Source organism: Chaetodon trifascialis, chromosome 23, assembly GCF_039877785.1.
Source record: "Chaetodon trifascialis isolate fChaTrf1 chromosome 23, fChaTrf1.hap1, whole genome shotgun sequence".
Taxonomy (NCBI): Eukaryota; Metazoa; Chordata; class Actinopteri; order Chaetodontiformes; family Chaetodontidae; genus Chaetodon; species Chaetodon trifascialis.
Genome location: NC_092078.1, coordinates 15,210,095 through 15,235,471, shown reverse-complemented (window position 1 = coordinate 15,235,471; position 25,377 = coordinate 15,210,095). Strand labels below are relative to the sequence as shown.

The 25,377-nt window shown below is 41.8% G+C and overlaps 1 protein-coding gene across 5 annotated transcripts in view; it reads right to left on the bottom strand.

The window, feature by feature from the left end:
- nrxn2b (neurexin 2b) overlaps positions 1-25,377 on the bottom strand; it is a 636,019-nt gene that overhangs the window by 273,335 nt on the left and 337,307 nt on the right. For all 5 annotated transcript variants that reach the window (XM_070993325.1, XM_070993329.1, XM_070993328.1 and 2 more), the window contains 3 exons: positions 20,414-20,533; positions 18,645-19,026; positions 17,234-17,424 (listed from right to left, as the gene is read on the bottom strand). In XM_070993325.1, the coding sequence (XP_070849426.1) occupies positions 17,234-17,424; positions 18,645-19,026; positions 20,414-20,533 (693 nt within the window). The remainder of the gene's footprint in view (positions 1-17,233; positions 17,425-18,644; positions 19,027-20,413; positions 20,534-25,377) is intronic.

Below are 25,377 nucleotides of genomic sequence, written 5' to 3'. Positions count from 1 at the left end.
TAAAAGGAAATATCCATCCACTTTAAAGCCCAATTATTTTCTCTCTCTTTCTCCCTTTTCCTCTCTCAGGCCTCTGTTCTGCGGAGTTGTGGGGAAAATGCCAAGTGAAATTATGAAAAACACAAAGAGGCCTTTGATGTAAGTGCATATGAATAAACACGGTTTGAAATGCTTCAGGCACTCCTCATCATCAAAACTCCTGCTTTACCCTTTATCTTTAAGGAACCATAAAATGAACATCCAGCAAAACCTTTCACACAGGGGTGAGATCCTGCTACAAAGATACGGCCATCAGAAAGCCTTAAAAAAAAAAAAAAAAAAATCACTGCTGAAAACCAGAACTTTTGATTTTAGCACTCAGGGAAGCAATGAGCCACGAGGTCAATTATATGTGGACTTTGTGTAATGGAATGAGTCAATGATGTTTGCCAACTTCTCTCTAGAATTAATGAGTACTTGACACTTCATATTTCCCAGCTGGGGCTCCCGGGCATTATAATCAATACAACACATTCATTAGCTGTCTGACTGAGCGATGTCCTGAAATCGCGGCCGTAAGAACCATTTAGTAAATATGACATTATCGGCATGGAGTTAATCTCAAAAGGACAAACAGTGCATTTCCTGCAGAAGTCGACAGCACATTTGAGATTCCACTGGCTGACTGCATAACTGGAGAAGGCAACAGAACAGGCAGGGCTGCGCCAGATGTACTGTAAAAATTAGCCATGCAAGTTTTGCTTTCTTTCAGCGGAGTAAAGATTACAGGAAATGAATAAATATGCAGCACACATACACAAACCCACTCAGAGAACTGGGCTCTCATTGTGTTGTTTGGAGTTGGATACTTTCATTTGAATTACAGATTTCTTTGGGTAAAGTTTTCACTTCCTTGCTCATTTGGGCCATGAACACTTTGTTCCGCAGCACACATTACAACTTATCTACCTTGTTTTGAAATATGGCATGGCTGCAGTGTCACCAGGGATGTTTACTGCGGAGGCTCCAGTCCCAAACATCTTCAAAGCTGCCAGGTTAGCATGCATGTCATAGAGAATATCACGCAGGTGAGTGATGCAAACTTTTCATGCATCATTTCTTTTCTATTTATCCTGCAGGAGAATTTTATTTCACAAAATCGATAATATACTTTTGTACATTTACCATTTTTATATTTGTAGACAGTAGTCCTCCTTTAATAAGGATTGTTTTTCAACTTTGGCATCTAATAAATAAAAAAGGCCTGTAAGTCGCTCTGTGCTTGTTAGTACACAATGATGGTTAAGCATTTGATACTGAATAATTTCAGCGCTTGTGGCACGTGATTTGGTGAATAAAACTAAGTAGTAAATGATATTTGAATGCTTTAACCCTGCCATTTACACAACTTGCCCTCTATTTTTTGGCTTGTAGAGTTTGAGAGCGATCTGGAGCGGGCAGGTTAAAACTATGAGTAATCATTTTCCTCCCAGCCAGAAACTGTGTCCTGGTCTGGCTGCGCTGTCCCAGCAGTGATGAATGCCTGCGCTGCTGAACAGCTCATCCACAAGACGGGACCAATTACAGCCTCCCAGACATCGCCCGGGACCGCCACCTCCGCATCTCTACGGTTACCATAATGACCTCTCAGGAGCCATTGGGAAGAGTTGGGATGCTATGATATGGAGCCCCGGAGAGCCTCTGACAGCACAATCTGGAAGAGCACACTGACTTAACATTTACACTCCACAATCAGGCTTTTTGAGGACTTTTAAGTGAAACATAGATCTCTGAGATGATGCTTTCATTTGTCTTCCACACCGTGAAAACCTAATATATCTAGTTTTGCTGAGCTGTAAATTTGATCTGTGAGTTATCTGAGAGATGGGTGGATGACCTCAGGAGCCATGACGGTTATTCTCAACTTCTAGCAAACAGAAGCACCGACTGAAAAAATATTAGTCATTTTCTTGATACTTTGTAAGTTTATTTTCTTCGAGGTGTAATGGGTAGATCTCTTGGCTGTGTTATATATATATGTTATTTGGTCAGAAAAACTAGCCAATAGCACACAGGAGAAAACCTTACACAGTTGCTCCAATTTCACTGCTTTCATTAAATATGAGTTATCTGCAAAGGGAATGAATTTCATGGGTGTAAGACCCATGACACCCGTCTTAACATCCAAATAGCCCTTCCAACATTACATAACATTGGAAGTGATTCTTCATCTTCTTCTTCTTTTTTTTTTTTTTTTGTTGAGATATCGTGTTTGGATCCAATAGCAATGTTAAGCTATTGGATTCCTTCCCTGTAATTGGCTCCCAAGTGAAGTAATACTATTGCGGTCTTTGGCCATAGCTAACAATAGAATGATATACATCATTTCTATCCATCGCTAAGATCAGTTAGCTAATGAGAACAGGCCGTGAACGTGCAATGCCTGTTCTTGTCACTAAACAATAATCAGATCCCTCTTGCCGATTCCCTGGTGAACACAAAGTCAACCATTAACTTTCATTAAATGCTCTATTAAGAATCTCTGCCTCCCTCTCGAGTCCTCACTCTCTTCTCTCTCTGTTGCTTGTGTTGCCTTTGCTCTCATGCTGGCTCTAATTGACAAAGATTGAATGATTGCTGATGAGAAACACAAAAACACACACACACAAACACACACACATAAGCTGTGGGCTGTGCAGATGAGTGATTGTTAGGCAGTGGCAGTGTGTGTTCTATGCAGGACCAGGACAATGGCAGCCAGCAGGAAGATGCAGGGATTGTGTGATTGCTAATTACAGAGGCGCTCCGATCTGCAAAGGCGCCACAACAAGACGATTGGTGTAGAGAATAAATGTTGACGCTGCCGATGTGTTAATTGTTGATGCTAAATCATAAGTTGTATAATTGTCTTGTGTTGTCTCTCTGTGTTTTGGATATTTGTGCATCTGAAAACAAAGGGCATAGCGAGAGATGTTTTGAATCCAGCAAGAAAAACAGAGCAGAGCCGACTAAAACTGTAATTATTTGATACAGTAGTGACACGTTTCCACTGACAGGTGCATGCTCGTTGGCTCTCTCTCAGATCTATTGTAACCACAGGTGGTGTAATACATTTTCAAAGTCTCTCTCCCCCCCCTTCATTCACTAACTCTCTCAATGTAGGCAGCTAAGTGAGGGAGAATACTCTGTAAACAGAATAATGTGTGAAAATGCACCACTAAACAATTGCAAAATGCGCTGTGTCTGCATACACTGGCACCAAATAAAGTCAGAGCTTATGGGCGGCCTTGTGGGTAACTTATGTATGTGACGTAGCGTAGCAGGTTTGTTTTCGGGAAGGCACCAACACACAGCCACAAAAAGGTGCTTTAAGCTATTAAGCTACTTTAACCATCCATAAAGTGTGTAGATAAGCTCTGGCTGCAGCATAATAGTTACTGAAAGACTTTGTGTTTGCCACCACAGACGGGAAATAAAAGGTTTCTCTTGATGCAGTGTTACTACAGCATCTACCTGCATTCAGTCGGCCTGGACTGTGAAAAGCTACTGTAGTTACCAGGTATGAGCCAGGCTGAAGCCAATTAAAATAGCCTAAAACCAGAGGTCTACCAGCTACGGTTTGGAGCTGCGTATCTGGACATCACAGTCAGGCTTCGCAGGTAGAGTAACAAATGGATTGGGCAGCAGCAACAACCGCATATTGAGGAAGCAGATCAGATGATTGACAGTGGGATGTGTCTTTTTCTTTTGTGATTTATTTTGCTTGCAGCTGCAAGTCGTTACCGGCAGTAACACTGCAATACTTCCTTATGCCCATTTTTAACAAAAGTCGGTGCCAATGTCTGCAAATCATCACCACAATCAAGGTCCTTTCATGACCAAGAGTGTTTCAGGCAAGGGAAAATTAAAATTAAATCAACTTAACTCTCACTCAACAACATGACTGAGCTAATGTTTGATTGTGTTTGCCATGCACATGTTTTTGCAATGCAGCATGTCTGATTATCATTGAAATGCTTCAAGTGGCTCCCTATAATTAGTCCTTCAAAATACACATGGACATTTTAAAACAGACAAGCAGAGCTAGAGAGAGAAGAAATCAAGTTCTTACTTGCTATTGATTAGCAATCTGGCCATTATTGTTTCTTGAGCAAGAAACAATCTAGTGTGTCTCACCTTAAATACTTTAGTGCCAAAGATAAGATTTTGGCAGACAACTGCTCATAAGGCAAACTTGGTTTAATAGATAAGGAGAAAACTCGGAATCTTGTAATCAAGAACAACATTATTATTTGATTTGCTCTCCATCAATTCAGTGGTATGTCTGAGCTGCTGCACATGCAGTTCATAATCCCCTTGGTGCCATGCTTTACAGCATAAGTCTCTCAGCTGCCCTATAACCATTTATGATGCACTGGAGCCTGCTGTATTAAAAATATACAAGCTGTAACTAACCCCATACCTCCCCTACAAGGAAGTATATCTTCATTACAGGAAGGCCAAATATACAAATTCATAATTTCTAAAAGAAAAACACAGAATGTACCACATGTCTGTGTGCCATGTCAATGTTTCATTAACTCAATCACTCAGTATGTGAGTCCTTGAAAGGGCTCCGAAAATGGTCCAGTGCCTGCTGGTGACACATTGTGAAAGATTGCATGATGACACAGACAGGCATCATTGCACACTTTTATGCTTCCCTTTTTGCTCTATGGAATGTCACTCTGTATTCAGTGTTCTTTCACGTTTCCTCGGCTGCACTCTCTCCGTTCCGTTCGCTTTGCCTGGTCACTATCTTTTGCTCTCCATTTTCCCCGTATTTGTTTTCATCTCCCAGCCCTTTCAATATCCTCGCCTCGTCCTTCTTTATCTCGCCTTCCTATCCCTCTCTCTTTGCTTTGCTTGATTCTACCTTAAATGATATCGGGAGCAAATGACAGCACAGGCCAGGTGTCCAGGTCTGCTATCTGAGTGTTTTACTGATCGAGCTTTCAGTGCACCTGTTAAAACTGGCAGAAGTTGATTGCACGCAGACTACTCTACTGAATTGATGATGTCTTCAGGTGACACTTCTTGGAGTTGGTCCACTGATGCTCAAGTAGTGACTAACGGTGGGCTCACAGAGTTTCTGTATCAGATATTACATCTAATTCAGTTTGATCTCAGTGAAGAGAATCACGCTGTGAATCAGACAATGGAGCCATATCCTGCAGTAAAATCCACAGCTGTCACAGTGTCCTAGCAGTTATTCTATTATTCACTGTCCATGGAACAGCTCTGTGAATTCACTCCAGTCTGTCTCTGCTGCAACATCAGGCTTGTTCATCCTCACAAATGAAATATCTGTAATTCTCGAAAACACTTTCATGAAAGCAATATTAATGTGGATTTTTCCCTGTGATTCTGCAAAAAAAAAAAAGAGGAAGAAAAAAAAATGTGTGTCTTGAGATAATTGAGGAATCCCACTGTTTTGCGTTTTGTTATGTCTGTTCTCAAGTGGACCTTAATGATGGCCTCTGTCATAGTTGCTGTCAGAAATCATAGAACGGAGGGGAGGGGGTTGGATGTTTTCCCATCAACCACTCAAGTCTCTGTGAGTGTGGAAAATAAACATGACATTATCTCATTCATCAGGGGAGCATTATTAAAAGGTGGCCCCTTGCAGGTGAGTACAGGCCAGCCAATGAGGCACCAGCGACTTGGGACAAACTCTCCAAAGCAAACCTAAAACTGATTGTTCTTTGGGTAATTTGGAAAATCAAAAAACAGTAGGTGAAAGGCTCCATAACCAAAGCAGCAGGGATGGATGCTTCTTGTAGCCTCTCTGGCGTGACGTAATGCAAGTGAGTTTCCAACAGTTCTCACTTCAGAATTGGTTTTCTGTCTTTGTATCTTTTTCACATTAACAGAATATTTTGTAGTGTCAGTCTGTACAAATTGCACTTGTCTCTTCTTTTCTGGCCCTCAGTCTTTTGTGCACTTTCCCATCAGGAGAAGCCTTCTAAATTTCACCTGACAGTTACTGAAAGCTAGGTTTCTTTTCTTCGCCCATCTGCTCAGAGAGAGATTATAAACATCATTACAAACAGGCAAGGTAGAGGGTTGAGCTGCCATCCTCTTTTCAGGTCTTTTTGTTTGCATGGAGAAGATTGTAATTTATACCATGCTAGTAAATCCAACAGCTAGTCACATGTATAATGCTAGAAATGTAACGTCAATTTCTACATGCTTAATGTAATTGCATAAGGCAACTGGCACACCTTACCTACACAGCTACTACTGTCATCCCTGAGCATAACCTGTGCACACATGCACAGACAGGCACACAAATACGCTCAGAATAAGCACTGTCTCTATCTCGGCTCCACCCCTGGTGAAGAAGCTGGCTTTTGATGAAAGGGAGGGATGAGGCGAGAGAAGGGAGGGTGGGAAAATGGCCAAAGCTCTGAGTAATGCCATAGTAAATTGTAATGTAAGACAGGTCAGCGGGAGAAAAAAGCTAAAACACACTGCTCTATTGCAGCACTCAAGCTACCTAGCCCATCATTTATTGAGAGAGCACTGACACTGAGCAGAAAAATGGAGGGGATAGAGAAGGACATGGGAGGAAAAAGGAATGTGAAGGGAAGGTGAAGCCTTATTGGACTGGCTGAAGGACCTGATTTATATATACGACTTGACATGACATTTGATGTTGCTATATTGACTTATAAATAACTTTTAGTTGGCTACACAACAAGTGAGTACAATTAAGAGGTGGTTTATAAAAACGGCTCAGTTGTTTAATGTGTAATGTGAGTTAAATAACTGGCTTTAAAATGTGCTTCTATGGAGGCGTGACCTCTTATATTGGTGATTAATTAAACTTTCTAGTTAAAAGTAGGTGTTGATTGAAAACATTCGTCTTGCGTGCAGCTTGCATTGCACCTCCATCTCCATTGCAGAGGTGCAATGAAGACACCGAGATATTTATACTGTATGACATTATGTGCTAATCCAGTTACACTGCATGTGCATTACCATTATGTAAATGGCTTCATGTGTTACTTTGGCAGATTTTTATTTGCCTCATTCGCAATCTTACACCAGGCGCAAACCGACAGTGTTAAAGGAAACAATAAAACACGTATGTTAGAAACAAACATGCAGACACACACACTCAAACTGACATTTCTCACTTCACTACATCTAATTTGAACCGAAACCGTACTTTTACACTTGGTTGACTGGTTGGTTGATAAGTATGTGTCTGTACGAATGCAAAATAATTCATCTACTCAACACATATAATCACATCTGTTTGAAACAAATTCGAGAAGTCTTGCACTGTGCATCTTTCCTGGCACAACGCTTGTTTGAAGAGACATCTTGAGCAAGTACAAGGAACTACAGCATATTGGCCAGATTGGAAGTACTTTATACATAATGTTAAAGTTAAAAACGATAACCTGCTTTTCTTTGACGGATTTTCACTGTGTTTTTGCATAAACCATGGGGAAAAACACACAAAAAAAGCTGTCTTTCTATTTAAGGGAAAGCCATCTGAGGATTTTTTCAAATGACATGAACACACAGATTTCAGGGAGCCAGTAGCTGCGTTTCCATTACCCCTAGAAATGCGCAAAACCTAAATATCGCAATAAAATACTGGTAACGGAAACACCTATATTTCGAAAATCCTCTCAAATATCGCAAAAACATTTTTACGCTCTCATGAGGTGGTTTTTCAGATGTGTCGATATAAAAGTGTATCGCAAAAGTGTAATGGAAACCCTTTTTTCGCATTTTCGTTTCCCCTATTACCCTGTACTCAGAGCAGGTTGCCAGTTTATAAAGGGCAATAGCCACTCGCTTCCGAGTAGGAACAGCCTCCCGGGGGCATGACACATCTGGTGCCACAAGAGGTTCAAGAACATCGCAAAGCTCGTTGAACGTGGCCCGGGTCATCCGAAAATGTTGTATCCACAGTTCGTCTGTGAATTCCTCATTTACAATCTTCTCCCAGAAATCCCTTATTCGTGGCTGCTGCCACACATAAGGGCTTCGCCTTTGAACAGTTATACGCTGCCTCCGCCTTCTGTTCATAATAAGTACAGCAACAGCCGTAGCGGCTCCTGAGATCAGTGTACCGAGATGCTACGGCTGTCCGCCATCTTCCTCAAAGTGAAGTCTCGCGGGACGGCCGAGAATTTACGAGAATTTCGGTTAGTTCGCAAAACACCATTCAATGGAAACACCTGCAAGTAGCACTTGAACTTTGTCGAAATTTCAGAAATATCGCTTTTATTTTGCAAACAACTGTAATGGAAACGCAGCTAGTGTCTCATGGCCACAAGAGAAGCTGTAGGTTGAAACTCCTCCACAACAGTTTCGCTTAGCTTAGGCATTTGAAATTGCTTTCCAATTTGAGTGTCAGCTTAATAAGACCTTAAAGCACGTTAACAAGTTGAAGCCCTTTCAGATAAAACTGTACACTCCTCTTATTCCAACCTCAAGAAAATTCCTGAAGAAAGATATGAGTGCCGCACAGCTCAGCAGTATTTGGTGCCAATTTCTTGGTGGATGAAGTAGAAATCTACAAGATTTCAATTTTCACTGCTGGACAATGAATTTACTCAGTATGATGACATCTCTTTGTTTTCCTTCACTTGATAGATCTGTGTCGTCGTATTACTGTTGCCCCAGAGACGCTAATTTTAAAGGCTATTCACACTGATGTAATGCTATGGAGGACGGTCATAATAAGAGTCAAAAGAGAGGAAGAAGACAAATGTGTTCTTCTTACATAATGGACGAGACCCTGGTATTATGGTAATGACATTTCCTCTCCACACAACATAATGGAAGGGCAGGAAAACCCTCAGGATGTAACAATGCATGTATATATAAGGGGAAGAATAAATGATGATTTATGTTCATCCTGACAAAGGTTCACTCTGAATACCTTTAAGTGAAAATGTTAACGTGCTGGTGAGCATGTACTCACGAGGACAGGGGACGGGTAGGCACAGTGTTACTGACTATGTACTGCTCATGACAAGTAACATTAACAAACCAGCGCTTCCCTTATGATAACACATTCAAGGCCGATTGGTGGACAGATAGAAGAAGGCTGATGAGGGTGTAAAGCTTGTGTGGCAGCTGTGTCAGAGTCCTGAGTGACGTTCCTTTTATCTGAGAATGTGTTAACGATCGTACATACCACATACATACCTTGCTGCTGTGTCCATGAGCAAGACATTGAATTCTTTGCAGAACGCTTTCTTTCTTACGGAGATAGCAGGCGGCAACAAGAAACTGGGAATCTATTTAGAACATATGTAGCCTACGCCTACAGTTTCCTAAAAGCTATGCAACAGCTGTGTGAGCGCACAGGTGGAACGCACTGAAATCTGACTGTGATTAATAAACATATTCAACTTTGTGGCAAAGTGCACCTATCTCAGAGCAGCACTGAAGACAGACAGCCGTAATTCTCATGTGAAATCCCCCACCAAATGAATGTGAGTTTTTAGAGAGCTTTGCTTTTTAACTTTGAGCGATCAATGATTTTATTACTACATCTAACACTGCTTGGACATAACATTGCCGGTCATAATGTCCACAGAAATTAATTCCCAAGCTTGATGTGAAAATATTCTGGCTCTAGACACTGTTTCCCCTCCTTCTCCTCTGACATCCGCCCTACCTCTCACTCCTCTCCCAATATCTTCACATCTAACAGCAGCCAATGGTAAAATGAGATGTTATGGAAACGAATGATAAGACCTTATGGTTGTGTATACAGAGAGAACAAAATCTGTCCAGGTACTGATTCTTGAGGTATGTTCTATATTGTCCATGAGGCTGAAGAGATGAATAAATCCATTGAGACATGAAATTTCTATTTGACAGACAGGAGAGCTACTCCAGGGCCATTCCTGGAATGCCCACCAAAACCTTGAGTCTATATATTAGCGTAGCTTGATCAATGTCGTCGAAGCTGCATAAGAAGTGTTTGAATTTAGAAGAATTGTTTCAGAGCTACGTAACTTGGGATATGCAGATTCAAATTTCAAATGCTGTTGTTATTAAGTATTTCCAAAAGCTGTTACCAAATGTTACCAATTTTGAGATTGGTGAAACACTTTTTAATAAACTGATGGATCAAGGCCAGCTCCTTTTAGAAGAGGCTGAATGTAGGCTATTTTAGAGTGATCTGGGACACATTCGGAGCAAAGGAGGCTGTTTAAAATTTGGAGCAGACTAGAGCCTGTTTCTTCTCAGAACAAGTCAGCTGGAACGATATCCAGATGACAAGATGAGAGTTTACATATCAACTGGCTGGAAGCTGTATAGCAAATGAGGATGGAGACAATCATGAGAGAGGCTGGAAAGCTGTTTGTTGTTTGCTCGAATCCGGTGAATTGTTTTGAGAGAAAGTAGGATGAACAGTAAGTTGAGTTTTGGGGAATCTTCTCTGGAATGTATTAATATATAAGGCCGTAAATTTGGTTGCTACTTTTTGCTGTATACAACCTATTTTTGGCTGCATCCTTACATATTGTGAGTATTTGAAGAAAAAAAGTCTGCATGGCCATGACAAAGTTTGAACCAATAATATCAGAGGTGGTTAGAAAGGAGGTAACTGTTGCCCTGAAGCCATTTGAGGAAAAGATGACTGCAGAGTGCAGGTCTGTTTTGGACCTGCACTGTGCATTCAGCTAATCAGCATGATAACCAGCCTCCAAGCTAAGACAACAGGTGTTTTTGGGGGGCTGTTCTACAACAGAAGAAGAGTGTGTAACCACCTGGAGGTATGTGTGTTTATTACACGTGACGCAGCCTAATACTTCACCACCTTTAGAAAGTGTAGGTGTCTTGACTGCAAAGACCTGAACAATCCAATTAAACAAGCAGCAAGGTCTGACATTATTCATGGACTGTTGGTGCCCATATCATTTACTTGGTAAAATCCACAGACCAAATGGAACATTATGGCAATAGCTTATTATGGTCATCTGTTAAACCTCTGATTGTGTTAACATGGAAATACATTAATTGACTCTTGTTCTTTGCTGTGCACTGAGACCAGTGTGACTGTGAGGTTTACGTGTGCAATAGATAAACAGTACTTAGGCAAATTCGTTTTCCATAGTTTGTGTTATTATTCGTCAAATTGGCATTTGCTGTGAAGGCTGCATCTGCGCTCTCTGCCCACACACTATCATTGTATAATTGGTAGGCTATAGGTTGGTATACATGTGAGAATTCCAAGTGTTTTTTTTTTTTTTCTTTGCTTCAGTCATTATTAATCCCTTCAATTCCCCGAATGTAACTTTCCAAGACAACTTCTGTTGTGATTTGGCGCTATATAAATAAAATTGAATTGAATTGAATTGAGCGACACCAACAATGATGATGATAATTAATAAGCTGTCAGAAATTATTTGTGTAACCAACAAACATTGATCTTGATGATGCTTTTTCAGCCTTTTGCGTTTGCGCGACTGGAAACTGGTAATTGAAATCCAGGAAGGATGGATGGTTAGAAGTAGTGTTGTACCTGGTCTGCTATGAGGCGTGAAGAGGTTTTGGTATTGTGACAGGATTAGCGACCAGCTTAGCTTGGTTTGTCAGACACTGATATTAACCAGAAAGAATAAGAAAGAAATGCTTTGGGGTGATAAAACGGCTAATCTCAATTTTACCGCTGGCAAGAGCAGAGCTCCTTAAAATGTGTACCTGTTTGTCTTTCTCTCCTCCTCTCCCTCCGTTGCCAAACCTCTCCTCCATATTGTGTTTCAATTTGTTCTGCTTTTGTTGAAAAATGGAACATATTCAATGTCATCTCTTTACAATTCTGCACAAGTATGCCTCATTAGCAAGCATCTTCAAAAGGAAGGGACAGGCACTGTCTGAATATTGAACGCCAAATTATTCCTCCTCCCTTCATTTCCTCAACCTGAAAAACTCTTCTTTAGATTCATTCTACCGTTGTTGTTATTCCTCATTTCCCATCACTGTTTAATTCTGAAGTTTAATAATGACATTAATATCTCTGACATTGTCATGTTCTTGGCATAGCAAAGCAGAGTATTCCCCTCAGGGCAGTGGGTGTTTGTGATTACTTCCTCATTCACATGACCCTGTACTGTTAACTTCATCACCAGCTTCCCAAAGAAAATGCAGGATGCAAACAGAGCAGTGCTGCAACAACAATCATTAAAAGACCCAGCTCTATTGTTTTGTCTGCTTGACTAACTTTGATCATGCATTGCTCCAGTTTAAAGAATCTGCATGTTACAGCTGGAGCCTAAAACAGATCAATCATTGATTTCCAACATAAATAATGTAGGCCAAAATTTAGGCAATGCATAACTGAGATTTTAATTTATAATGCCATTTTGAGTTCAGCACTGTATGTTTTTGGTGCTGAAATACTAATAATGCAACTATGACTAAGAGTATGACTCTTGCAGCTGTTGCCAAGTGCGATGCAACACATATTCTCATTGGCTTTAGTTGAAGGACAATCATTAATTACCATGTGCGCCCTTGGTTTAAGGTGCTATGTGTAGCACTAATGAATTAATGATCAATATATCATAGTTAAATTAATTATGGTATTGTAATATAATTAGCATCAACAAATGGAGACAACTAGCCTCTGTCCTCCCCAAGTGGTTTTGGTGGTGGAGTGTTCCTCAAAATGAAGACGCATCATATAAACCATAATGCTTCCTGTCACAAAGAGGATGCTGCTAATTGTTCCTGCGATGTTCCCGAGAGGAGGCAGCGTGTCTTCTGGGTGATGTTCTTGTTTATTTTTTTGTAATTACACTGAAGCCTCAAAACAAACACAGTAATTACTAATGTTAAAATGCCACGAGTCGCACCTGGCCAGCTAAAAGCTTGTTCGGCATTGAACAAATATTCGGGGTGGAGTGTAGTTGAAAGTTGAAGCACTGCCCATTGTCCATGAGTACAACAGTGCAACTGAAACAGGACTCATGGTATGAAACAACATGCTGTTTGACACTTTTCCTCCAGAGATTGAGGGGTGTGCTGAAGGAAATCTCTTCTTTGTTTCTGAATTTATTCACTGATAATTAATAACATTGTTACTGGAGCAAAGAAGTGGCTAGGGAGGGGTGCTCTTAGCAACAACTATTTATACTCTATAGATCCCCATAGGTAAACATCTTAGGCAGTCATAAGATCCCCAAATGAAAAAAAAAACTGGTCACCAGTCTGTAACAGTAATAATTACAGTACATGCTGAACATTTCTAGATATGGACATAAGAGATTATTAGATGAGCAGAATCAATACCTTTGCCAATTAGTTTTGTTTGGCATGCTTATCATGAGAGGTGTTACATGGTCCATATACTGCAGGTCTTTTGGTTTTGTCTGTGAGATTGTGAATAGATACAAAGCTCCACTTTTACTGGCCTGTAAGTAACAGTGAAATTTGTTCTGACCCAAGTGAGAAGTTGACCTGAACAAGCAGTCCTATATATATATGGACTTAGGAACACGACTTCTCTCCCTCCACTCTCTTTTTTAGCGGAAAACTGAACAATGTTTTTCGGCAGCTGGGGCAAAGGCTGGAGTCTGATGTGCTGCTCGTAGCATATGTGATACTTAACAAGCACAACTTCCAACCTCCACAAATCTGCACTTGCTGTTTGGTATGAAATGATGTCATATTCAGCTCATAATGATTTATGGGATTTTTCACCTGCAATTTTATTATGAAAGGAATGTCTCTGCATTATCATGTTTTGCATTCATATTGTAAAGCTTCTCTGGTACATTTGATGAGGATCCTTTTAAACTGTGCTGCACTGTAGAATCAACAATGCTATTTGCAGGCAAGATAATTTTAATAACTTGCTTTCACTGTGTTCTGCACGTTGTCAACAGGAATGACAGAGCCACACTCCCAGTATGGTGTATGTTCAACATGTCTGCCTCTGAGACTTGCATCCTCTGTACAAAGCTCGATCCACTCAGTGTTATCCTCGGGGGCTGTGTGTGTTGTTCCCTCACCATACTTTAGCTGACAAAGAGGGATGCCTTGAAGATTTTTTGCCTGTCCAAAGACAAAGGCACGGAAGACAGAGAGCACAAAACCTATTTTCCCCATTTTCTCTGGGCAATTACACAGATAAAGCTTGGAAAATTGGGTTTTTTTCCTTTGAAATGCAGGCAGAAATGGTGTTAAAACGCAGCAAAGAGATTGTGAGAAATGGCTTATTGTTGCTATTTCTTCTGTGTTTGATTTGCAAAGCTTGGTGTGTGAGTGCTGAGCAGTCAGAAAAGTGTACAAGGCATGCTCCGTTTGTCTGTGTGTACGCAAATATAAGAACAATTCTGCATGTGTGGAACAATATATGTTTACGTATTTGTCACCTACACAGGTGCTTTGCTTTCGTGTTTATGGCAGTAGTGTCGGAGCTGTACATGATATTTTGGTAGGGGAATGGTCACAGCAGAACCACGGAGCAAGGTCTGAATGCCCAATTAGACAAGGGAATTGAGGATAGAGACATTTTCTCCCCACTAAAAGCCTCTGAAGCAAGATTTACAACTATTATTCTTCCCACTGGCACCGCTGCCTCAGCCACGATCCGCTACGGGCAAGAGTTGTTCAGATAAAGAAAAGGACCCCTGAAAATGACGAAGTTTCAAAACAGTGGGTCACAGATTAATAACACAGATGGAGGGTCACTCCACAGCCATGTATTCTGTGTTGATTGGGAAGTGAAAAGCCAAAATGACTGTTTCATTTGGGTGACAAATCACTCAACTGGTTGTCTGCAATATTGAATTTGCTGCGTACTCTTGGTTGGTGGGTTTTTCTAAGAAGGACTGTCTATTAATCAGTCGAGCTGAGTGAGGGAACGCTGACACCAGTTGCTTGGAGAACACTGCTTGTCCCACCAATGGGAAGACAAATTATGTTAACATTTTGTTAACAATAATAACAGCTGAGGGTGTGAGTTTGGGTTGGAAATGAAAAACGTCTGTGTAGCTCGAAAGGACAAAGTGCACCATGACTGCATACGTTGAGGGAGTTTGAAGATGGGGATGATGTGAGTTAAAGGTCCTGGCAAACACTTGGGTCCAACCCCTGCAGCACAGCAACACACTCCTTAAAAAAAATAATAATAAAAAAAACCTCTCTGACTGCATCTTAATGACTCTCCTGTCCAATCTCCAGGTTGACTGACAGCAGTCGTTACCACAGCCTCGACAGAAGCAATCAATCAAAAACAAAACCCTCCTAATTACAGACATCAATTACTTCACTTTACTGTAGGAGATCGCCAGAGTAGATATGCAGCAAAGAGTGCACGGATGCACAGGAGACTGGTTTTATCTATCAATCACACGCAATGTGTAATGAATACATATTATGCTGCAGCTTGCTGTACTCAAAATCCTCGAAAGCAGGCATCCATTATATGCACTAATTACTGATTCCTCTATTGACATCACCGTCTTCTGAAATGAGCAAACAAAGCATATGTGACAACATAATTAGCAATATACATGATGCATTTTATTTGTATTTCACCGTGAAACTGACTGCGACTTGGTTGTTAATTACATGTCTCACTGCTAAAAACGCTGTATCAGATTTTTTATTCTTCATTCCCTGTGTCTCCTGCCCATGAAAGCTTGTTCTGTGTCTTGTAGCCCTGTCTGTAACCGGTCTAAGGACACTGGCGCAGTGCCATTTCCCTGCAACCCTTCCTGCCTCTTATGATTAGTTTTTTTAACTGCACTATGTACACCAAAAAGGACAAAATAGAAAAAGGTGCAAGTCCATCAATAAATCATGTCTTCCCAAAAAAGCTTGGGGTGCCTTTTGATCTTTTGACTCCTCGCAGCCTTCAGTGGCCCTGGGGGCGCACCCTGACTTCTGCTGTGTCTTACACAACAACCCGCAGTACCCTCAAGAGCTCTCCAAACTATGGGGCATGACACAGGCAAAATTAAAGTCGGCTAATCTTAATACTAGTACAGACAGGCACTTGAAAAGGCTTAGCACTGGTGATGCTATCCTCTGTCCACTGTCAAATCCCTACTATCGTTCTTCCAAGTAAGCATCTCTTTCTTTTATTTCCATGCTGTCACTCTTTCGCTCCACAGGCAGCCACTCTCAAGCATCCAAATAACACAGCAGAAAACCTGACTTCTGAGGTCTAAAGCCTACAATTACCTGAGCTTCCAGTCCCAGTCTCCCAGCAGACCAGAGATCCCGGTTTGCACTTAAGTGCCTTGTAACCATTGCTATTATTTCAAGATGATACACGAGGGCAGGGTATTTTAAAGTCAAACAAGTAAAGGTGTCTCCATCAAAAGATAGTCATCGTATTGCGGGTAAAAGTCAAGTGTACCCAATGTGACTGTTTTTTCCAGTCAGACAAGCAGCTTGGTGGACACAAGTGAGTGAAAATAAAAAAGAACAAAGCACAGCAGGGTGAGGTGATACGCAGTTATTGTTTTTGGTATGATTCTTTGTTCACCTTGGTCGACGATGCTGGATTTAGGTCATATCGGGATACCAATTGGTGAAGGATATTGCTCTGTTATTGCCCTGTTCCTATAAAGCCAACATCTGCTGAAAGAGGGGGTATCATCTTTCAAGGTGAAGAGGACAGGCTATAGCACAGATGCTGCCAGGCTTTTGTTAAGTTTTATTTCACCCCCTGTCCACTCTTGTTTGGAAAGCACATTTACACTTGGCAGCATTATTTAGTTTTCTCTGTTTATCCTGGGCCGTTGCACTGAAATGCCCAAAATTTCAGGAAAAAAGAACCCCCCCCCCCCCTTCAAAAGAGGCACACTGTGCACATGTTCAAGCAAGCACATGCAAAGAGTCATTTTGTTTGGGAGGTATGCAGAACAACTAATATCGCACAAATATACCAAGAGAAAATTGTGCTGTGCAATGACAATTTTAAATTTTGGCCATTCTGTTTTTGTCAACTGTTTTCAAGACGTCTTTTACAAACACTCCAAGAGAAAAAAGAAGACCAAAAAAATCAATGGAAGTACAGAGGCCCTATTCTAAAAGCCACTGTGATCCTGAGAGTGGGTCTAATTTAGATGGATTTGAGCTGGCATGCGTTCATGGCCACCTTCCAACAACACTGAAGGGACAGACGCAGGATGACACTGGAATAATTATTTCCTGTCAGTGGTAATGTCTTCTGGAAGAATCTATCATAGAGAGTTGGACAGCCTGCTGTTACCTTTGAGGTCCAGGTTGCGGGCTCCATTGGAGTGCTGAGTAACGGTGCGTGAGTCGATCTTGAGTGTATGTACGTTGTTGGCGTCCCGGGACACCACCACGTTGTGCCACTGGTTGTCATTGAGCGGCTTGTCTGAGTTGCCCTTCATCAGCGACGGCCCGTTGCCAAGATCAAAGACGTAGTGGACGTACCTGTGAAGAAAGACGAAGAAGTGTGTGACTGTGTGTCTGTGTGGTCAACGGTATTTTCTCATCATAACATAGTGTCTTTCACTAGCAGACACTAATGACAGGTCACAGTCCTACTTTTTCTGTAGCGCTCCACCTTTTTCTCTGTGTAAGAACATATTTTTCATAAAAATAATATTAGCTTGTGGCTGTACACGAGGCCTGGGATTTGTTTGCTCATTGGTTTGACATGTAAATATAGAAACCTGCTTTTGTCTAAAAGGCTCTGTTTGCCCAAAGGCAGACAAGATGGCACAGTTCCCTCCTTCACTAAAATATGGCTGTCTTTTGTGTTTTAGGTTAAGGCTATTGTGGCTGTTTCATTGGAGGTACGCAGGTGTTTTTGGTTTTTCTACCTTGATTCCAATTCCTTTATGTAGCCTCTTGTCTTTGTGTGACAGAGGCAGCTCAGGCTTTTGTGTTCTAACAGTGCTGAATATAGAGCACAAGAGGAAGAGAGATAAACAAGCAAAAGCCTCTTTTTGATACTCTAATTATGAATACAGCTTTTGGGGTGATACAATTCAAAATTCAAACCAGTTTATTTGTGGTTTGTGCGAGCTTCTTCAAGCTTTCATAGAACATTCGCCAAGTAGCCTACTTTGCCAGTCAGAGAAACTCATTGTGCTCACTGTTATGCATTTGCAGTTATCAGTTAATGGGGTGCAAAAAAAAGAAAAAAAAAGACAAGTTTTCAAGAAAAACTGACAGGGATATTTCTACATTTTCTGTTCCCCAACCAACAACAATCAGCAGTTTGTGCAGCTTTCAGCCGAGCTTTTAAAATGACAGATCATGATTACTCACCAACATTCACTAAAGTCACTTTCATGCAGCCAAACCTGATTCATAGCAACATTAAATGTCTCACTGATCAGCGTTAACTTTGAGTTTTGTTGCTAAGAACATGCAGTTTAAACGATAGTTCAGGACTTGATTTGTGTTGAGGAATGACTCCTTGGTGTATTTCATAAGGGCTTTCATGTTTTCCGTCAATGGCAGATTGGGGAGGAAGTAAAAGTCTGACTGAGAAACTTCAAATGGATATATTGTCATCATTGAAGCCAAACACAAAGGGAACTGGGGAAAAGTAATGGCACCTCTTTTGTGGCAATTGAGAGTTTAGCATCTTAGAATCTTCAACTTTTCTAAACAGTAATTAACTGGCAGTACATGGGACTCACCCCTTTACCAGCTCCACAACAATAAAGTCGCTCCCGTCTCCAGAGTTGAAGAGCATCAGACCGTCAGGCGTGGTGGTTTTAAACTGAAAGAAGAGGTGCATGGAGGCATAAGCTTGTAACGTGGCTAAAGCTAAGTAGCTGCCTTTCGTTCGAAACGTCACCGGATCTGCAATGATGTGGCGCATGCCAAAGCGGGCGTTCAGCTCGCAGTAGGAGATGTCCCCATTTTTGCACTGGTCTAGGTACGGCAGCCCGTTGAAGGTAAGCCCTTGGAGATGGCCAATGAAGTTGGAGGGCACCACGGATATGAAGCGGCGTTCCGTCATGATGCCCGTCTCGATGTTGTGGAACTCGAGACGTGTGTGGGCACCAGTCATCTGGCCTGTAATGGTGGAGAATACAAAAAAAAAAAACAGCATTAACTTCGAGTGGTAATACATGAATTGCAGTGATATCCATTAGGCAATATAAAGCATCCTGGGAAAATGTTATAAGGATTATAACTAATTTATGTTAAACCTCAAAAAGTTTATCTCATATGTCAAGGTCAATATAGCCACAGAAAAGCCAAGATAATACACTTTAAATATTAAAATGAAATTGTTCAGTGATAAGCACATATTATATAGTTTTAACACATCTTTATCATGATTTTTACACTGTAAAATTAATTCTAGCTGCTTGGTAGAACAGTGTGTGTACAGTAAATGGTTCTACTCTATGGCTTCACAAAGGTTGAGTCTATTTTTCTAACCTGCTGTGAAGAAAATTAAACCAGCATAATATTGCATAAAATCTCTGGTTACTGCTCTACATGCCACAATTTATATTGTGTTTACTGGGAGATGTGGAGTAATAAGCTTGGTAAGCTGCTGATTTAAATGCCTTGCAATGCCTTGCAAGGACTCCCTGGGCCCCCCCCCCCCCCCCCCACGAACCAGTTTGTGAACCAGTCACAAATTCACAGGGTCATTCCTTGCTTTTGGCCCCAGTCTGCCAACTCTCTTTCCTTCATCTACCTCGCACCTTTTTCTCACCTCTACCTCGTTCCTATGCTCTCCCATCCTTTTGCCTGTGGCCACAATACTGTGAGTGCTCGTGACTCCTCCTCATCTCTTGACCTTTTATCTTTCTCTTGCTGTTTTCTTAGTGCTTGGCAGAACCTGTACCTCTGTATTTTCTACATAGGTGCTCATTCACTGTTTGGTAAATGTTCATAAATCCTGTTCCTCTTTCAGTTCTCTTTTGTGCTCAGTTTACATTACATATCCTTTCAGCTGTTTGTCATGATGGACTTGCTGAGGTTGCTTGTTCATCATTTCTAGCCTTTTAAATGAGCCACACTGAGTCACATGTGGGTGAGATGCTTGCCAAAATTGGGTATTCAAGTTTACTCATCAATACGTAATGGAACAAATTATCTCAATTTCAGCATCATTGTGACATTTGCCTTTTTTTCCTTCTCTCTCTCTCTCTTTTTTTTTTTTTTTTTTTTTTTAGCTCCATTAGCATTCTTCCTAATATAACTTCAGTAAGGAATTAACTGAATGCTACCTCCACATCTGATTCGTTATCATCATAATTACTCACCTTTCACTGTACAATTAGTCATTTTAATGAGAAACAGCAAAACACCTCACTTTTTGCGGGTGGATGTGTTAGTGTGGGGTAATACGTGTGTATTTGTGAGTACATCTTTACACTCACAATGGTCTCATTCACTGCCTTTCACCCCAAATTAACCCCCCTATGCACTGAAAACAACTAACCTTCCACTGTGACATTATCCACAGACAGCTGCAAACTCTTGCCTCTTCGCACCACCTTCACAGTGTGCCACTCATTGTCGTTCAGCTTCTGCCCCGCGAACAGCGTCTCAGGTCCTTTGCCTGTAGTGGGGGGGAATTCAAATCACAAACAGCACAGCGGGAATGCTGTGTGCGCCTGCTCACGCACCCACACCCACACACACAAAATTCATACACAGTAGGTGACTGTGCTAGTGGAGAAAACCTGCATGTTTGCGCAGCACATTCACACAATGGATTCTCCCAGTATACTGGAAAGCAAAGAAATCAAATATGCGGCCTGACAGACTGTAAAATCGAATGTCTTCTCAAAAGCTCACAGTGGTGCAGCAGGATGTCATCAAAGACACTAGGACAAATACGTCGTAACCAGCTGAGGGAGTAGATTAGAACAGGCAGCCAACGCTGTGTTACCAACATTATATGAAGCCGTGCTCTGCTTTCACAGAGCATTACATGTCTCTGTTTAGGACTCTTTTAATGGGTGAGCCCAGGAGGTTTAACTGTTGATCCCCCGAACTGCTCTCTACTTCCTTCTCCTCCGCTCACCTCTCTTGCTGTTGCTTCGTCTCTATTGCTGAAGGAGACAGTTTGATGCAATGGCATATGGGGTTTCAGAAATGCTTATTAGAGCAATATTTAAATATGCATCTTTTCAAAGTGGGGAAGATCCTATTTATATCCTGCCAATGACAGAGCCCTATTACCTCAATATTTGAACAAATTGTTGCCATGAGGGATTGACAGCAGGAGAAACTGTGAGAATTTAATAAAGAAAGAAGTCATGAATCCCTCTCCCAACACACCATGACGACTGGACATTATTCATGGCTTAAGTCAAGGTAGTGGCTGCTGCTGGTTAATAGCTGTGTCAAACTTAGTTTAAGGATTCAAAAAAATACATACATGAGTGGGAAAGTATGGGATGTGACAACAAAATGGAAATCAACCCTCACATGGGTTCAGAAGCTGAACCGAAACTCCGCCAGTGGTGGGCGTGCACAGTGTCAAAGCACCAAGGTGAAGGTAATCAGTGATAAGAGGGAGGGAGGAGGATTCTGTAAACAACAATATAATGAGGGCTGACTTCCACCTTGTTGGAAGCAGGGCAGACTGAAATAGCAGAATGCCGGAGGAGACCAGTCACTTCCATTAAGCCACCTTCTGTACTCTCCACGCTTTTAGGCAGCTGTGGAGTGGAGCAAGGGGCTGTTGTGGCTAGTAAATAAAGAAACCGTGACATCAAAAGACACTGGCTTTCTTGCACCATTAGCACTGATGATTTGTTTATTACAGATCTAATATTAGAAATCCCCCTCCACTTCCAGGGACAGTGGCTCTTTTGTGACTGTTTGGCTTGCTGGGGCCTGAGTGTTTTATACCAGGTGCTCCAGTGTATGATATAATACAGCCTGGTGAAATATGATTGTCTCCTTCCCAGTTGTGTGTGAAATTATTTAGTCTAGAAGAAAAAAGGTCCCATCAATTGATGGCCCGCCTGGCAAGAACACAGACATCGCCCACTTGAGAATTGTTTTCCCATTTACTCCTGTTACTTTTTCATTACATTGTTTTTTTCATGGGCTTTTTGTCTTCAGCTACATGAAATTGGATAGAGAGACTTTTGATTTCACCATGTGTGTAGTACATACAAAGGGAAATTCTGCTATACTGCTGTAAAGAGAGCAGAGAGTGGATGAAAAGTTGCCAGCAGAGAAGTTAAAGCTGATACAAAGAGAGAGAGGAGGACAGGGGGAAATTTCAAAATTGATGAAGATGGAAAAAAAGAGTTGAAAAAGAACCTTAGAAAAGAGCTAAAAACTGAGAAACAGAGCAACAGGAGAGTTGGCTGGCTGACGCAAGATCGTAAAAGTCAGAAGAGTGCAGTGCAGCACAAGCGAATGGGAGTGGTTACCCTTTAGAATAAGGTCCATGTAATATTTATTTGGCTTGGCTGCAACAGGCCGCAGGAGAGCAAGGGTCGCTGCTGCACACATAGCAAGAGCCATTTGACCACAATACCACGAACAACGGGGTGACCAAAGATATATGCTATTCTGGCCAGGCTAGCCAGGCAACCAAAAGCTGTGGTGGTAAAATTGCAGCGAGGGACCTATTAGGTTGTCGGGGCAAAGTGCAACACACAGTAACAACGTTCAAGAAAAAGCACAGGAAAGTTTGGGATGCAAGTCTGCTGTCATATATTTGACTCTGGGGTTGGGGAACGCAGGTCAAAGGTTGAAAAACAGCTTGCTAAGATTGCAAGTATGACTCTAAAATTAAAACTTTGAAAACTTGGCATAGTTCTGCACTGGCTTACTGCCCAGATCATAACGCCTTCAGTGGTACTCGAGAACAATGACTGCCTCAAAACCACATATTGATGAAACACATGGTGTTTGGCTCGGTGCAGTGTATTACTGACAGTGAAGTGAGGCCTCACTTCAGTGCCCAGGTAACACTGCAAACAAGAAAGCTGAGTGCTAGCCATCCAGGGTTAAATGAGCCGCTAAGCCTTTAATGCAGCCACTGGCAGAGAGAAGTACTCATTGCTAAAAAAAACACAAAGGGGGATGCAGGGCTCATTAATAAAAGAGCTGACGATTATTAAAATGCAATTAATTCTCATGCTGCCACTTGTGCCCTCTCACTTTGTCTTGGAGATCAGCAGGGCAAAGGGCTGTGATCACACAAACAGACGCTCTCTCAACATCTCTCCATCTCTTTTGCTCCCGTCCTCTCTCAGTCGTTCCCTTGCACTTTCTACAAGGGAGCTGAAGGAGGTGTCAGGGGGAATTCTTTAAAGTGTAAAAATCGCCAGGCTTGTGGATTATTTTCATTGACTGTGTCAGCACACCATAAATGAGAGGTGTGATGTTTGCAGGCTGTTGCATAATTACCAGCAGTCATCCATCATCGGTCGCCGTGTTCTCTCTGTAAACAACCTTGATTAATACAATTGGATCAATGGAACACAAGCCGTCAGCTAATGGCTGCAGGTTGTTGCCATCAGCTTCTATTCAGGCTGTGTGGTTGCTACTGCAGCAGTGAGTACTTCAACACAGTTGTATAATTATTATGTCTGAACTCTAATCAAAACGACTTCAGAGTGTGAAGTTGATCAGCAGTCTGCAGTGGGCAATGATGACAGCAGTTCTATCAAGACAATCAGGAAATGAAGGGTGAGAAATGTTTGTTTTCTCTGTGTAGAAGTGGCACAGAGATCAGGATCTCCCAGACCACTCATAAAAAAGTGTGCAGAAGTCTGAGGTGCTTAAAATAGAGAGAGGGTCTGACAAAGTGAATATGCTGCCAAGTAAAATTAATTATTGTTCATGTTCACAACAAACATCTCAACTCCACACCCTAACATGAACTGAAAACGATGAAACATCACTATGAGGCATGTTTCATTTTGTTTCTGTTGCATTCTGCATGAAACCAGAGCATTGTGTGGTCCAGCTAACATCCCATTGTCACTCAGAATCATCCCCGACTGATGCTGGCCGCATACAAAACCCAGCATGCTTTCCCGACATGGTTGTTAAGCTAACAACTGCGCCAAAGTCTGATGCTGGCCAGAGGGCTCCATGCTGGCCAAAGAGGAACGATCACTGCTTCCCACTCTAATGGCAATAACAACAGTGCCACAGCGTGACAGGGCCACAGGCTGTCCTGGTAACTCCACTGCTGGTGCAACAGTAGATGTCAAAAGAACCACCCATGAGTCATGAAGTCATACATGGGGGCAAGCCAGCTGTTTGTCAGGGTCACCCAAGCATATGTAGTTAGAGTGTTGAGCTTGGAGGGGTCAGAGGTAACAGGATGTGTCAGCGAGTCAAAGGGTCAAAGTTTGCTTGGAGGGATTGCATATGATAATGTATCAGAGCTAACAATACACTTTATACCCGCAACCACTCGCTCACACTGAACTGAGCTGCTGAGAAAAACCCTGTCTGTTAAAAGGCCATGGAATTAGGGTTTAGATCAGAGGTAACAACGCATTTATGTCCCTTAAACCTCCCTGTGGCATTGGAAAGAATCCAATTGTAACACTGAACAGAAAAAGCCTTGTATCATAAAACAATGCTATGCCCTGAATATGCCACGTTGCCTTTTTCATCTCAGCACTGACTCAACTAAACAGGGGAACCTGAGCTACTATGTTCGTCGAGTTCCATAACAGCAGATCCCCTTTTACAACAGCATCATATTCTCTTTTATGAGGTTTGACAGAAGCTGCCATCCTCAAGTATGGGATACAGTAGTGACTGCCAGTTCACGCTATGTGATTCAAATTCCCTGTAAGAGAACATAATTATGAGCAGCTAGCGCTCTGGGCTTCTGAGGTCACGAGTTTCCACAAAGCCACACACATTCACGCATCCACACACGCACGCTCACAAGCACCCATGAGGGAAAAGAAAATATAACTGTGGACTGCAGTCCAATTAAAATGGGCTCAAGACAGATCCACACTCTCTTAGTGTTTCATTCTCGGCTCAGCAGCCCCACTCTGAGGAAAGAGGGAGGACGCTGATACCGGGTGTCACTGAAAAGAGGGTGCAAGAGAACGAGGGATTGAGGCGGGGCAGAGAAAACAGAAAATGCAGGAGTGAGGGCAAGCAGCAGATGACTGAAATAGATTTTCCATGCAGAGCAGTGTAGGAGGATAAAAACACAACCAGAGACCTCGTGCTGACCAGGGGGAATTGTAATGCATGACTTCTTTGTGGTTTGATATGGAAAAGAGGAAGGTAGAAAAAGAACTCTATAAAATTCCTGCTAGGCAAGACAGACAGGCGCTATAATCAAAGTGGGAATATGTGTAGTGTGAGCGTAGGACTTAATTTTGCTCATGATTAGCATTTCACTACCAGGTGATGGACCTCAGGCAACCCCCTGTTGTGTACCCATCTGGGAAA